This window comes from Phragmites australis, chromosome 11 (genome assembly GCF_958298935.1).
Source record: "Phragmites australis chromosome 11, lpPhrAust1.1, whole genome shotgun sequence".
Lineage (NCBI taxonomy): Eukaryota > Viridiplantae > Streptophyta > Magnoliopsida > Poales > Poaceae > Phragmites > Phragmites australis.
Genome location: NC_084931.1, coordinates 31,849,729 through 31,864,754, shown reverse-complemented (window position 1 = coordinate 31,864,754; position 15,026 = coordinate 31,849,729). Strand labels below are relative to the sequence as shown.

General features: G+C 43.3%; 2 protein-coding genes across 3 annotated transcripts; one reads left to right on the top strand and one right to left on the bottom strand.

The window, feature by feature from the left end:
- Window positions 1–515: 515 nt before the first annotated feature.
- On the top strand, window positions 516–4,590 carry LOC133884795 (uncharacterized). Its single transcript, XM_062324354.1, has 5 exons — window positions 516–1,198; window positions 1,315–1,394; window positions 1,610–3,388; window positions 3,505–3,634; window positions 3,863–4,590. The coding sequence occupies exons 1-5, from the start codon at window positions 1,030–1,032 to the stop codon at window positions 4,525–4,527; spliced, it is 2,823 nt and encodes a 940-aa protein (XP_062180338.1). The 5' UTR covers window positions 516–1,029; the 3' UTR covers window positions 4,528–4,590.
- A 775-nt stretch (window positions 4,591–5,365) lies between these two features.
- LOC133884794 (zinc finger protein BRUTUS-like) lies at window positions 5,366–14,098 on the bottom strand. 2 transcript variants are annotated; one of them, XM_062324352.1, is made up of 14 exons: window positions 13,744–14,098; window positions 12,694–12,903; window positions 11,697–11,891; window positions 11,258–11,607; window positions 10,597–10,822; window positions 10,326–10,494; window positions 9,064–10,227; window positions 8,793–8,964; window positions 8,458–8,676; window positions 7,888–8,025; window positions 6,423–6,657; window positions 6,283–6,342; window positions 5,701–5,772; window positions 5,366–5,620 (listed from the first exon to the last, which is right to left on the bottom strand). In XM_062324352.1, the coding sequence occupies exons 1-14, from the start codon at window positions 14,014–14,016 to the stop codon at window positions 5,486–5,488; spliced, it is 3,618 nt and encodes a 1,205-aa protein (XP_062180336.1). In that variant the 5' UTR covers window positions 14,017–14,098; the 3' UTR covers window positions 5,366–5,485. The 2 variants fall into 2 exon arrangements, with proteins under 2 accessions (XP_062180336.1, XP_062180337.1); XM_062324353.1 differs by having other exon boundaries at window positions 13,731–13,861.
- Between the last annotated feature and the right edge of the window lie 928 nt (window positions 14,099–15,026).

Below are 15,026 nucleotides of genomic sequence, written 5' to 3'. Positions count from 1 at the left end.
GTCACAAGATGGGAGTATGGAACTTCTTGTGGCGAGTACAATGTTACCATCTCAATGGCACTGATGCTATTCAGCAGTACAAGCAACGTTTCACTTTTCATTTCTTCCTTAGATTCCACTCAAGTTTATGGAAAAGATAGTAACATTTCGCTCGAATTCATCTAGAGCACGTTTTTTTACTCTGAAACTGCAGTTGCATAGGACATGAACAACTTTGGAGTTTGGATCAGGATTAGACCAGTCCAAAATTTCAACAGAACCGCCAAAAAAAGAAAAAAAAAGAAATGCAGCGAGACCGGGAAGCAAACGAACAAAAACGAGAGAAACCAGCACAGAAAGGTTCGCCGCTGACAGAGCCAGTCACCTACACTGGCCACACATCACACTCGCAGAGTCACACACAAAGAAACAAACAAATTTTTTGCCAAAAAAAAGAGAGAAACAAGCAATTTTTCCCCAAAAAAGAGAGAGAAACAAGCAATTTTCCCCTAAAAAAAAGAGAAACAAAAACAGTCTCTCTTGAGATGTCGCTTCCTATCTGTAACAGCGAATAGTGCAAAGTAACACCCCAAAAGCCTCCTTTCCTCTCTCTTTTCATCTATAGGCCCCCCTCCTCACCTCTCCAATCGCCCGATTCTAACACTTGTCTTGCTCTGGATCACTTCACCAGTTTTTCTTTGTCTGATATAGAATTTAGTTTACAAAGGGCTCACAAGACTTCAAGAGGAATCACAGTTCAGTAGTCATATCTTGAGCATGAGTTCATGGGATGTGACCAAGGCATGATCTATTGGGCATTTAGTGATCCCTTCAAGATTCACCGAGTCAAGAAGAACCGGAGGTAGCAATTAATTCTTTAGGAGAGCAGAATTGGCAGCCACTGGTTCAAGATTCTTTTTTTCTTGCATTTATTTTGAGTTTCGTAAGTATGTGCGAGAGAGAAGCATTCAAGATTCAAAAGGAGGGCATGCATTGCGTTACAAGTCTTGGAGAGAGTTGAATTTGAAATTTTCTTGTGGGCGTGAAGAAATGAAGAACGGCAGCGGCAGCGCCTCCGCGCCGAGCGCCGGCGGCAACAGCCTGGCGATCGCCGAGCGGCAGAAGCCGGCGCCGTCGTGCGTGGCGGCGCTGTTCCAGATGTTCGCCAAGAGGAAGCTCTTCTCCTCGTCCTCCAAGAAGAGCAAAATGCTTCCCCAAGGTGAGATTGCAAAGAAGCTACATTGTTCTTGCTCTGCGCCAGTCATGTTCCCTTTTATTCACGGAATTGTGCAAATCTGCCGCTATTCGTTAGCTTTTGTGTCTTCGGTGTTTTAGTGCGCGCGCAGAAGTTCTCGCCTGGGAGACCGCCGGGCGGCGGCGAGAAGACGTCGGCGGCCAAGACGCGGCCCCTTTTGGTACGGTACAATTTCCTCCCTTCTTTTCCCTTTTCGGCATCAGAGTTTTTTGGGGGTCAAACTGCAATTTTGCTTCGGAGTTTTGGTTCTGAAATTGTGATGAGCTGATCACGGTATTTTGGGCCCTTGCCTGAAAAGTGAAACCCTCCTTCCCCCAAGCCATTTACCGTTTATTTTTCCAATAGTTCTAACTCTTTCATGTTCTTTTCCTTCAGCTTGATTCTGCAGATTACTCCAGAAGCAAAAGTGAAGGCAATGGCACCAGTCGCTACCCACAGCCAGGCCAAGAAAGAAACTGCAGTGAGAATGAAATGTGTACTCCAGGAGTGGTAGCCCGGCTGATGGGTCTCAGCTCGATGCCGGCTGTGAGCCATCAACGGCCGACCAAAGCCACAGATTCCTCTGAGCCTGGTGATCACCGGAATTCAGGCCCTCCAAATTGGTCCGGTACATCTCAGAGCATATACACATCACCTCAGAAGCAGCAGAAGACAGGGCAGTTCACAGACGATCGGCGGCATGAAAGTGCAATTCAGTTCAATTCTCCAGATACACGGTCGTTGTGGCCACGAAGGCATGCACACAAGGTAGCTTCACCTGTTAAGAGCCCAAGGTCACTGTCCAACAGGAACAAGGCTAGGTTGATTGAAGCAGCAGCAAAGGTTCTCGAACCTGGTTTGCAGTCCAGGAATCGCCGTCTCTCTCGGCGACATGCATATTTGGAGTATTCATGCGACGGTGTTGATGACGCGCCCGGTGCTGCTGCTGTCGTACATAACTTATCTGACCAGTTCTTAAGAGAAACGTGTGATATTGATGCACCAGGAGTAGGTGCTCACAACATAGGAGTTACCTCTCTGCACAATTCTACTTCTAATCAATGGACTGAAGAAGATAGTAGCAGGGGTATTTCGGTTAGGTCAGACAAGAATGTATCATGTCAAATGCAGCCTGAGAGAAATGGTAAATGTTTGCTCGTTAGCTCGAGCAAGAAGGCTGGATTTGGGGACAGTGTTCAGGGGGACACCAATCGTATTGCTGTTACAAATCAAGATGTCCGAAAAAATCAGCTGAGGAACATATCCCGGGGGAGTGTTCCTTGTGGCCCTCTCAAGCAAAACAACCTGAAGCAGAATGCACTGCCTGTAGCTTGTCGAGCGGCAGATCCAGGATACATTGTCCAAAGGCATAAACATAGAAGTGGGGAGCGAAATCCAACAAACACAGCCCAAGACTTTGTTTCTCTGAACAAAAGGATGACTGGCAGTACATCTTTGAGGTCAAAAAGAAAGGTAATGGATAGATTTGGTGAGTCACATACTAGTGCAGAGAACAAGAACATGAGCACAAAAGGTCGTCAAACCAGTAGCCTGCATAGTGATAACTCTAACAAACTGAAGCTAAAGACTGCAACACCAAAAGCTATGGAGAAAGACATGATAATTGCAAAAGGCGCAGGGTTAGTCAGTGAGAAACCGAAGTCTGCCAGTCCAAACTATGCAAGGAGTGGTTTGCAGAGACAGGCAGTGCCACGCAATATTTCAAGGTGTAACAAGAAATCAGACATCATTTCTTTCACTTTCAGTTCACCAATAAAGATTGCCCCTACTTCTTTGCCTGGTGATAATGCTACAGGAACAGGTAGTGCTGTTCAGGGATCTCCAGTCGGTACTTGCTCTAAAAGACACCCTCGTAGAGATTGTCAAAATATGTCTCCTCAAAGAGAAGTAGTTTTCAGGGAAGTTTTACAAGGCACATCATGCCTGGAGACTGCAGAATCTGTTTTCTTTAACCAAGATGAGTCGAAAAATAGATATATTTCTGGTGGTAGAGCAGCCTCTTCTTTGTTTGAAAAGATAAGTGCTGTCCCTGTTACAGAAGAATCTTTAAGCGATGAACTTCTAAGGCAGTGCAACTCAGATGATAGTGTGATTGATGGCTTCAGAGACCCTTATAAAGCGGTCCAGTTGCGTGAAGCTCATAGAAAGCATGAGGTCAGTAATTTTGTTCTTTCTTGTTCTCAAACATGGCATAATAATGAGATATTTCTCATGAAAACCACACTAGATTTTTTGTCTGACAGAAATTCCTTGCTCGCTACCATCTGCAGGCTGATGCAAAAGGTACTCATCCATCTCCATCTATATCCAGAGGCAGCAATAAGCGAAGCCCTACATCTATTCTTCATTCTACATATGCAGATGATGCCTTCATTTCTGGTATTCCACTCAGCGCTGCAGGTAAGGAAACAACCTTTTTAGTGCACTGAACTGAAAGCAATCTATGTTGTTTATAACTAGTTTATTTCTTCCCTCCGTTTTTATAATTTTGGTCAATCAGCAAAAGCTTTCACTAACGAACACTGAACATGCGGTTACCTTACCTTGTATGTGCTATTATGTTATAACATGCAACATCCCGAGAGATGTGTGTGCTGACAATTTCGTGTCTTCAACAATTGCCAACAGAAGCTGCCTTCACTGACAGCCATCCAATGGAGACATGTACCGCAGCAGCTAGCATGCAAGATGTAACTACCGAGAGAAGTTCCAGGTGTTCTGAACCTAATTTTGGCCAGCATGGTGCTCAACCGTTTGAACCGGCAGTCCAAGGCAGCAAGCTGACACCTGGTGAGGTTAGAACAACTGTCGAACTGCTGCTAACACACGTTTGCTCATCTAGTCGACGTAAATCGAAAGGATCATCCAAGACATTCCTTCGCCAGACAATTGAGTCTGCTCTTGCCACCTTGACGACAAGCGCCAAGCAGGATTTCAACACCATCAAGGGGACAGAAGCGACCCCACTAAGAAACCTAGCACTCGATTTTGTTCTGGAGTGCCTGGACTCGATGTGTGTTCAGCTTAGCGGCTCGGGTTACCGGTCATTCTCAAAGATTGCTCTGATCTGCACCGAGGAAAGGCTGGCTGCCGAGGTCAAGAAGGAAATTGCAAGGTGCAGTGACATGGCTGGGAGGGGCTTGGATGATCTGGCTGTGAGCGACGTCGAGCACGCGGTTGAGGCTGGCATGAATTTCATGCTCGAAGCGTTTCAGATTGGAGCCCAGATCGAACAGGATTTGGTCCAGGAGCTAGTAAACGAAATCGGGCTAGACATGTCAAAGCGTTTGTGACTCCCTAGTACTTATATGACTCCTAGAGTTCTATTTTGCTGTGTAATACTTTTCCTGTTTGCCTGCCGCAACGTTTGCAAAGCCAACGCCTCCAGAGGAGAACCCGTTATCGTTAGAAAGCAGTGCGTGCATGCCAACCAAGCTCACGACGGCGGCCGGCGAAGGAGGTAGTGGTAAGTGGTTGGGGCCTTGGGTTTGGGGTTGACCGGGAGTGAGGAGGTTCGCCGGTAATTAAGCCGGACTTGCAGAGGCGGCCGTGCCCCGCTTACCAGATAGAGATCAACACCAGGAAGGCGGGGCACTGTTGCGAGTACTAGGCTTTGAACATTGAGATAGGTAAATTATAAGATAGGTGAGAGAATTAATAGATGGAAGAATATTAGATAAAAAATAAGTCTATTTTATATGAGGGATGAATAGACAAGATAAATCTGTGTCCATGTCGTGTAAAGTTGCCTTTCCCGGCACTGTTCCTACAGCTTCAAACGACAGATGGGGGAGAACAAACAGCTGGCCGGGTCGTACTCGTGGGCCTGTCTGTTTGCATCTCCCTCCGCCGCGAGCGCCAGGGTCCATGCCGAATTGCCGATCCAGCGTCCGAGACGCCTGGCTGGGCTGATTCGGTTTGGCTAGTCTCGCCATGGTCGCGTCCCGCAGCCCTCGCCGTCTCATCCTCGTAGGAACTGCACGGCACGGGTGCACTACTCGACGCTTAGGTTGCGACTTGCGAACCGGCACTCCAGCAGTGCCCCACGCCAAACCAAGCGGAGCGAGTGGCGATCCAGCGTGAGTGCGCGACGGTGCATAGCCTGCAACCCGGAAGTGTCCCAGGCCAATCTGGCTATGAAATGAATGACTTATTTATCAAAGCTACGAACACAAGGTTTCCCTCTCGTTGACATAAATATATTTACAACAATGAATCGCACAAAAAGACGAGCAAATAAATCTCGCCTGGTTAATTTGATGTAGAACACTCTGCCGTGTCAGTCTTGATGACTCTGGTGTTATACGAACCACAGAAGCCACATTTGTGGTACAGCCAATGGAAACGAGATCTACCTTTTCTCTCACAGTCGTTACAAAGTATGTCCTGGGACAATCACGCAACGCAATGGTAAATATACTTTAGCCGTACGAAAGAACGAAAGTGGGAATAGGAGAATGGTGTACCTGACAACGGTCCCGGTATTCCTCAGGAAGCTGTTCTGCAGCCAGCAAACCATCAAGCATGCCAAAATACACCTTCAGAGAAAATCAAAGATTGCATCAGTTGCTTTACTGAACTGGAGAAAGGACTGTACAACATAAATCATGCATAAAAATCTGTGAGCAGAATAAGACGTCCAGAAAAGATACTGATAGACCATTCGATATGCACATCAGACAGACGCAGCGAGAGAAAACACTACGGAATTTACTCCTGAGGTCCAAAGGAAGACTCTTAAGGTTGTCTAAGCTGGCTAGCTGCTGCTACTTCGAATGCAAAAGAAGAAACAGTGGTTTCTGCATATGGAACAGCAACTTGGAGAGCATAGCCTGTAACTTGTCAGACCAGCTTATGATATATCAAAGTCTGTTTCGTGACCCTTCTCTTCTTTTCTTTTCTTCCAAAATGAAACACTTCGAGCCCATATGATTCTTAGGCATCCCTCAGATTACTTTGGAAAAGAGAGCATTAGAAGAATATTCCTACGAGCTATCAGTGGCAGAGCAAACCAAAATGGTAAATGCAAAATAACTCCCAAGGATTACCGTCATATCACCCAAAGATTTGGAGCAGATTGGACAAGTGTAGTGAGTACAAGTATATGCCTGAAATTGAATCTGTCAGAACAGCACTTACCCCCGCCATAGTACTACATCTACATCAGAATACTATCAGATTATCGTACCTGAAAGCAAGCTGAATGCATGAAATGGCCACAAGGAAGACCTTTAACTGCTGCACTTGATGTAAATAGGAAGTCGCAGCAGATTGGACAATTCATCTCTAGCATCTTTTCTCGGCATTTATGTTCTATCAATTTCATGCCAAGGCAACAGTTGCACTTCATGCAATGGAAGAAATCAGCACCCAATCCGTTCCCAAGACGACACAAATTACAAAAAGGACAATGATAGACACTCCTGAAAAACAACCCAAAATTAAGAGTGTCTAAAATAGTGCATAGATTGTTATGGAAAGTGTTATGGAAAGATTCAAGTTAGTTTAGGCAAGTTATCTATGTTATGGAAAGAGTCAAGTTAGTTTAGGCAAGTTATCTAGTTAGTTAGTATTAGGTAAGGTTAGAGAATCCTAGGTGATTGTCTATTTCCTAGTTTCCTAAGTTAGCTAGATGGCACCTCTCGTATAAAGGTAGCTTAGTCCTTGTTAGAGGGGAATCAAGCAAGAAGAATTCAGAAACGGGCTTTTGCCTAGATGGTTAGATTAGAGTCTCTTCTCTGCGGGAGGAGCTCAACGATTAGAGGGCGATCTGTCCTTGGTATCGACCAGAGCCTCCTCTGGTCTATCGGAGAAGCCCAAGATTAGAGGGCGATCTATCCTACCCTATCTCTTGTATCAACTGTTCCTTTCGTTACCATAATATTCAGTATCAAAGCCGTTTCCTTCCAGCAGATCATCACCCTCCTTCGATTTCCGCCGCCTCACATCAATCCGTCGCTGTTGTTCTCCTATAAACCTTTGTCTTCGGCCTAGAAAGCCAAAAAAAATCGCTTTCTAAGGTTAGAGAATCCTAGGTGATTGTCTATTTCCTACTTTGCTAAGTTAGCTAGATGGCACCTCATAGCCCAGTCCTTGTTAGAGGGGAATCAAGCAAGAAGAACTCAGAAAAGGGTTTTTGCCTAGATGGTTAGATCAAAGCCTCTTCTCGGCAGGAGAAACCCGACGATTAGAGGGCGATCTGCCCTTGGCATCGATGAGAGCCTCTAGTCTATGGGAGAAGCACAGGATTAAAGGGTGATCTGCCCTACCCTACCCCTTGTATCCACTATTCCTATTGTTACCATAATATCAATGGACCACATCAACTAAGAATAATTCTAAGTACTGCAATGCAGTTCATTAACTAAATGAGGCACATAACATGAAAAGTTCTCACAACTTACACTGTAGTGGTTTGAACTTTTGCATGAAGCTGAAATTAGAAAAGAAAATAGCACACGGCATTTTTACTGTTCATAAATAGAATACAACAATAAGAGGATATTAAAATCAACATCCGTATATTCAGTGCCAAGAAAGGGAAGCAGTATTGTTCCAAAGAAAAGTGGCCAAAATTGAGCCACCTGGCGGAGAAATGTACCTAACCTTACATACTGCAACAGAAACTAAAATCTTGATCTGCACAGTATTACCTTTCATCGTCAAAAAACTTGCATATGCTACAATAATACTTTGCCATAGATAGCCCATTGCAAGAAGGAGTTTGGCAAGTTGGACCAACTGGTTGAACATTCAGGCATAGCATGCACATCATCTCCACCGTTGCTTTCCTACAAATAACAGCTCCACACAGTAAGCTAAGTATTTTAGCTTTTTACCTCATAACAGATTTCTTAAGTTCTAACAATCAGCACATCATATAGCATGCACATCATTATTAAGTACACAAGTATGTATGTATCCTTATTAAGCCTAGTTGATATACTAAGAACCAAGCTGCTTCAAAGAAAATAAAAGGTACAACTGGAATGTTTAATGAGGGAATAAGTTCAGCTCACAAGGGAAGTGCAAGCCCATAGCAGAACTATAAACAACTATTTCCATGTAATAAGTGAGTGCTTATTTGTTGTTTTTAGTTGAATGATGGAAAAGGGGGGGGGGGGGGGGTAATCCTTGAAATTTTACTAATTCAGAGGCACAGAAGAATCCCTCAGAAGTAAAAGTGTAAAAGACATTGAGGTGAGTGGTTGAAGTGAGGTTACCTTTCCATTGTATGGTCACTAGCTTTATCATGGCAGAATCTGCATGTGAATAGCTTATTGCAGCATACAGCAACAAGCTTGCAGTTTCGTTTGTAGTGCTCACAACCAAATATTTGTTTCTCTGGATCTCGATATGAAGGAACACATCCAGGTATTCCTGTACATCTGTTATGATCTTCTGCACTTGGTTGTGATTTCTGCTGAGCAGCTATCCAGCGGCTAAAATTTACAAAATTAGAAATAGACAATAGCCATATCAACTTAATTACTTTACTTTTAGGGGAAGTAGTAGGGAAACCCACTTAACTTATTTACTGTATTTTTATATTACAAACCTGGTCATGAGATTTTGGATCAGATAGGCCTTCCTCCTTGGATCTAGTGTAGAATCTCGAGATACCTTTCGTATCTCAGCCTCGAGCTCACTCTGATTCATTCGGAAGATGTCCTTCCAGCCAGGCCTAAACATCTGGTCGCACTGTTCAAGATTCTCCTGAAAATGACTTTCTACAAGGCCAAAGCAAAAAAAAAAAAAAAAAAAAAAAAAAACTCAGTGACACAGAAGTCCCTTCCACCATTTTGGAGAGTGAAACCAATTGAACAGACCTTCTGGAGGAGCAGCCTTGCCTGATGGGTCTGATGAAGTTAAAGGTCCCTTCCACCATTCATTTAGCCATTCATCGAACATTGTATTCTTAGTCGCTTGCTTCCATGTATCCAGCATTTTGTTCTGTTCCTCAAGGCTAAGTGCCGATGTAACCCAAGGTAACATTGACTGCAGAACCTCAGCACCTGTTGTTCCTATTATACGACCAATAATCTTATCCTGCTCCTCTACAGAAAAATGTTTATCAAACAATGGCCACAACTCAAGTTCTTCTCTGTGAACGTGATTAGACAAGGTGACCCGAATAGACTTGCACAATCCTTGAAGCTGTGTCAAAAGTTCATTACGCTTTCTGACAGCTTCAACATCAAGGGGTTGGCCCAAAGCATCATGTAGTTGTGAAATCTCAGATAGGACAGTGGATATATCTTGAAACAATTCTTCTTCCTGCTTGTGATCAAGAGTGTATGAGTGGCTGACATTGTGCAATGTCTCCTTCGATTCAAGAGCAGGAAATACAGTCTCATCTTCAGCATTGCTGTGCGCTCTATAAAGACCCCACAGTAAATGAAACCTTCCAATGAATTGGCGAAGGCAAGATTCATTCTCATCGATAAGCTTTCCAGACTCAACATCTAAAAACTCTAAATCCTTGCGAATTGCCTTATGAAACTTGAATATGGTGTCAATCGGCCTAGAAATGTTATCTGGGCCAGAAAACGATGCATCTGTCTCCCATGAAAAAAGGCTTGAATATAATGAAGGTGCAGAATAGTTGTAAGGCAGAGAGCGGAAGGACTTTGTAGAGGCAAATGAATTAACACAGAGGTAGCTACTTTCTACTCTTAACCTGGGAATGCAACAGGGTCTGTTGTTGCATGGAGATTCTTCAATGTCAGCACTTTGCAAGCAGTGATTTCTGTTAATATTGGTACTAGATTCTGCACGACTTGCTCGCTTGACTGGCCTAGAAAAATCTCCATTGTAACCTATAGAACATGGACAGAATGACAAACATTTTTTGAACTCATTTCCATCCAATGCGGGGCTCATTGCTCCTGATGTCAAGCATATAAACTTTCCAGGGTTGGATGTGTCCTCCAAACGACCTTTGCATGCCCAGCCGGAGAGAAGGGTGACCAATGCAGTTTCAGAGGAAGGAGCTGTGCCATGCATTTTTAGTAAATATAAAAAATTTGGAAGGGTTGTGCAAAGCTATTGTATTATCCAAGAGAGCAATAGGAAAGTAAATGAAGATAACCTGCCAATCGCATATTCTGAAGAAAAGACACCGCATCTTCATCCCTCAGCTTGGCTGTGAACCATGGTAAAACACGTTCCAGTAGCTTCAATGGCATGACACATAGACTCCTATATAAAAGTTCCCTTTGTTTCTCAGGTGAGAAATTTATTCTAGCTTCAGGAAGTACCTAGGTAACAAGGTAAACAAGAGAGGAGAATCTGTCGGTCAAATAGGGTTAAAACTCTGACAGATAGGACAGTAGTTCCAGCTTCTTTGATACTAAACTAACCTTTGTTTCCTCATCATTGAAGTGTCTCTCGATTTTCTGCATTATCTGGTCAGCTTGTGCACATAACTCAGAGTAAAAATCCACTGCAGTTGATCTGGCTCCTGCTTTTTGAACTTGTTCAATTAAACATCTAAATTTATTAAACCGTCGCTCTTCTTCAGCATGCTCCTGCACAAAGGACAATTCACCATCCACTGCAGGGAATATAACTTGATCCTCGGCAATACTGCAGACCAAGAAAATGCGACTGATGAAACTAAGGAACCGATATAATTCACTTCACTTAAGAACGCAAAAAACATTTTAGATCTTACACATCAAGCGCTTTGACCTAAATAAGCATCTATATTCTAAGAAGAAGCAAACAAAGAACATATTCTAACATGTGGCTAGTATGTTCACACCTTCACTGTTATTGACATCTGTAGTGTCTAAAGTGCCAGAACATTAAGCAATGTGTTGTCACATTCCGTGTAAGTAATGTAATGTGCAGCTGAACAATAAGTGTAACAACAGAAATAAAATTTCATTGACTGTCAATTTGCCATGTAGCATATCGAATAAGAGGAATTATTCACAAAAAAAAAAAGAATAAGAGGAATTGGTTACACAACAGGCTTTTGAAACAAAGATGCACATGAGTAGATTCAAAGTCTCATACCTGTGGAAAATGCACACATCTGCAATAAATTGCAGCCTCGTATTAAAGGCTGATATGCCAGAGAAAAATCCAGACTGCTGGATCCTCCTTGTCTCTTCTGCTATATCACTGAGTTCGCTCCGAATAGCATTGTGCCAATACAGAATCTCATCAATTGGATGCACGGCAAGCTGACTATGACTAGATTCTGAGCACTTCCTCTTTCCAACTTTAGAATGCTCAAGTGAGCATACATGCTTATCTGATTGATCAGAGCTACACTCATATCTGAAACTGCTTTTTGAACAAGGACTGCAGAAATCTTGTGTTATTGTTCTGAATGATTTACCTTCAATCCATGAGAATATAATCTTCACAAAGTAAAAAACTACATTAAGTAAAAACAACAATAACTTTGTTAATAGAAAGGTAATATGCATGATGTCATGATCACAAGGACCTCTTGGAGAAGTTTCTCTTCAGGAACTATTTTACGTAGGCAGTCAAGAATATCTTGGTTCTCATCAGGTGAAACAGAAGCTGAAAGCCATGGAAGGAACTCTGCCATCATATTTACAGGGATGCTGCATAAGAACTGCCAAACTAAACCAGCTTGCTCTTCGTGTGAAAACTTCTTGATGAGCAATGGGAAGACCTGCAAAATTCTCAGAAGATTAGACACCAACGTTAGATGCCCTATGCTGGAAGGAAAAATAGGTGATCAAAATACAGGACACTGAAATACTGAATAATTGCATAATTCAGATATGTTTTAAAACTAAATACCACCAGGCGAAGAATTGTGATCGAGTACGTGATCTAAAAGGTTTCTGTAGCATTAATAAAAATTCAAGAGAAAACATTTCATTGGTGTAAATCTATATTTACTCTCATCCAATTTTCTGTGCTGTTAAAAATCACTTAAATCAAGTCTTATATGTGATACCATTGCATATCTTTGAAGTAAAAGACAAAGTGTTGGACAAGAAAGTGCATATGGAAGACAAAAAATGCCAAGTTCTTTCTCTTATCTAGGAACCACAACAATTAGTGAGCATACCAACAGTAACATTCTAGAGATACTCCACAGTTGGCATCCAGATAATCAAGTCTTAACAAACAAGTGAAGAATTACAAGTTAAATACATACTTGGGTTGTTGAGAAACGTCTTTTATACTTCAGCCACTAGTGTTACAGAGATCATTGTGAAGTTACCACAAGTTCACAATATTTTACCTGTTGCTCATTAAAATGATCCGAACTACAAATTGGAGTACACTATACTATTATAGATGTGACAAAGAGTAACTGAAAGGTCCACAAATACACCTTATTAGACTACTAGAACATGTCAGCACATCTCATACAGCTGCTCAATAGAGAAACTGAAGGCCTGGAGTTTTATTTCCAATATTTCATCGGAAGACATACAAAGGGAAAACAGGGAAAGGAAAACCTGTTCTTCTTCCTTGGACATATGTTGGGTTAGAAACGTTTGAATTGCTCCAGTACAGGATGCAAGCTCCCTCCGAATACCATCATCATTCTGCACATCTAGCTGTAGCAGAGCGAATAGATGTGCAAAGAGATCATTTTCCCCTTTGTGTTCAAGAGAATATGTCCCTGCTACATTTTTCACTCGAATATCCAGTGCTGGAAAGATAACCTGCAATTATCAATAGAAAACCATAAACCCAAATGTTCAGTAAACACTCTACATCGTGATAGGCTAACAGTTGGCTTAAAAATCTTTCGCCAATATATAGGCTTAAGTCAGTGGTGAATCTACAGTAAGGCTATTATGTCCCTGATTTAAACAATCGGCATATCAGCATTTCCCTATATAGCTGTATGAGACAGGAACAGCAGTTGTAATTGCAAATAACAAAAATGGCAGAAACTTTTTCACTTTCTGGATAGCATCCTTCGTTGGGTCTACAACATCCAGCTTCTAACAGGACGGAATTTAAACAAATTCAACACATTCCATTGTCAGCAAATCACATTGGCTATGCTACTCTAGCAAGCATTAGGAAACATGTAATCCGAGATGGAACCATATAAGGGTCAGAAATAAATCAGTTTTAGCAATTTAGTTTAAGACACAACTAGACGTTTGCATCGGTGACAGTAAAATCCTGGAAATCGCCAATTATATCAGAAAAGCAGCTAACTGTTTACAGTCACATGGACCGTACACGTACAGCATCTTACTATGCACTAGAAAATAACCAAATCGCACAATCAACTCGCTGTACTTGCAAACTACATCCATTTTCAGATCATGTTGATGCAACCGCAATTCAACCCGAACCCAAGCCAAATCCTCTGAGCCTACGCTACAATTCCGCAACCCTGAACCCCTCCCCTCCCGATCCCGACAATTTCGCAAGCTGAAACATCGGCGCACTGGTAGTCACCCCGATTGCACTACCAAAGCAACGCGAAACAACAATGCAACGAGAAACAGCCGAAGCCAGCACCGGGTCGCACCATGAAACCGTACCGCGTCCTCGGCGTCGCAGTGGTGCCTGTAGATTGAGAAGAGGAAGCGGCAGCGCGCCTCGAGCGCCGCCACGTCCCCCGCGCGCTCCGTCGCGAGCAGCACCGCCGCGGCGCGCATCCTCTCCAGCTCCGCGCGGATCGCCTTGTGGAAGTAGACGAAGATGAGCACTGGCGCCTCGGCCGCCGACACCCCCGCGGCCGTCGGGAGAGGAGGAGAGCGCGGCAGTATTGCCGCGTGCGCGATCGGCCCCTCCCCGGCCATCGGTGTCGCCATCCTCCGCGGCGGCTCTGCCTCCGTGCGCCCGTCCGATTCTCTCTCCGCCCAGTCGGCTGCAAAGCCTGTAATGGTTTGGTTTTCTTCCTTTTCTATGAGCTTATATGCTCGTGTGCGCCGGTCACTTTCCATTTTTCCAGTGGGATTGCAATTTAAGGCCGAGGGCATGTTTGACTTTTCTTCTCACTAGGTAGAGGCATAGAGCTTAGCCGGGGAAGCTCCGTACGTGCTAAGAGGTGCTTAGCTAGCACCGTCTCTCTCTTACCATCAACTCTGAGTCACTTTACGGACAGATTTTCATTGTGGAGAGATTTCTGTTCTTTCAGTATTTTTAACGACTTTTCTTCACGGTTTCCTTCACGACTAGATTCTCAGGGTTATTTTCTTCAGAACGGGATTCTCTCTCCATTCCCTTCGCGATTTCCCTCGAAGGGAAGCTGTTGGAGATAAAAGGAAATAAAAGGAATGAGAACAGGAAAGGGAATCGGGAAGGGAACGAAATGAAGGGAATATGGTTGGAAATAGTCTTAACGTCTCTTTATAGGTCAAAGTAATTTAAAATATTTAATTTTATTATTAAAATAAAGTTAACATCGATAGTAAATTTTATTATCGATGGCATACGTTCCAGCTTTAACACTCATACATATATTACTTAGTATCAGCATTAACTCATTTCTCTCTCATACCTTCTCCTTAGCTCCAATGAATATACATACTCTAAACCGTTTAAATCAACTGCAGAGCTTGGCTAGAAACATTAAACATATGCGCGTGGAGTGCTAATTATCTGGTTCGTCCAAGGTGCTCGTTGACGACTTGGGTTAGGATTTGAGTAATCGGTTGCCAGGCTTAGAAGGATTGCCTAGGCTAGCGGTCGGACCGACAGTGTGTGGTAGCATGGTAGTGCGGTAGTGATATTGTCAGAGTCGTGGGAGGCATAAGGGCGATGGATGGGGAGAGCGGCTGCAATGGTTAGGGAAGGGTGGGGTCAAGGTGTTGATGACCGG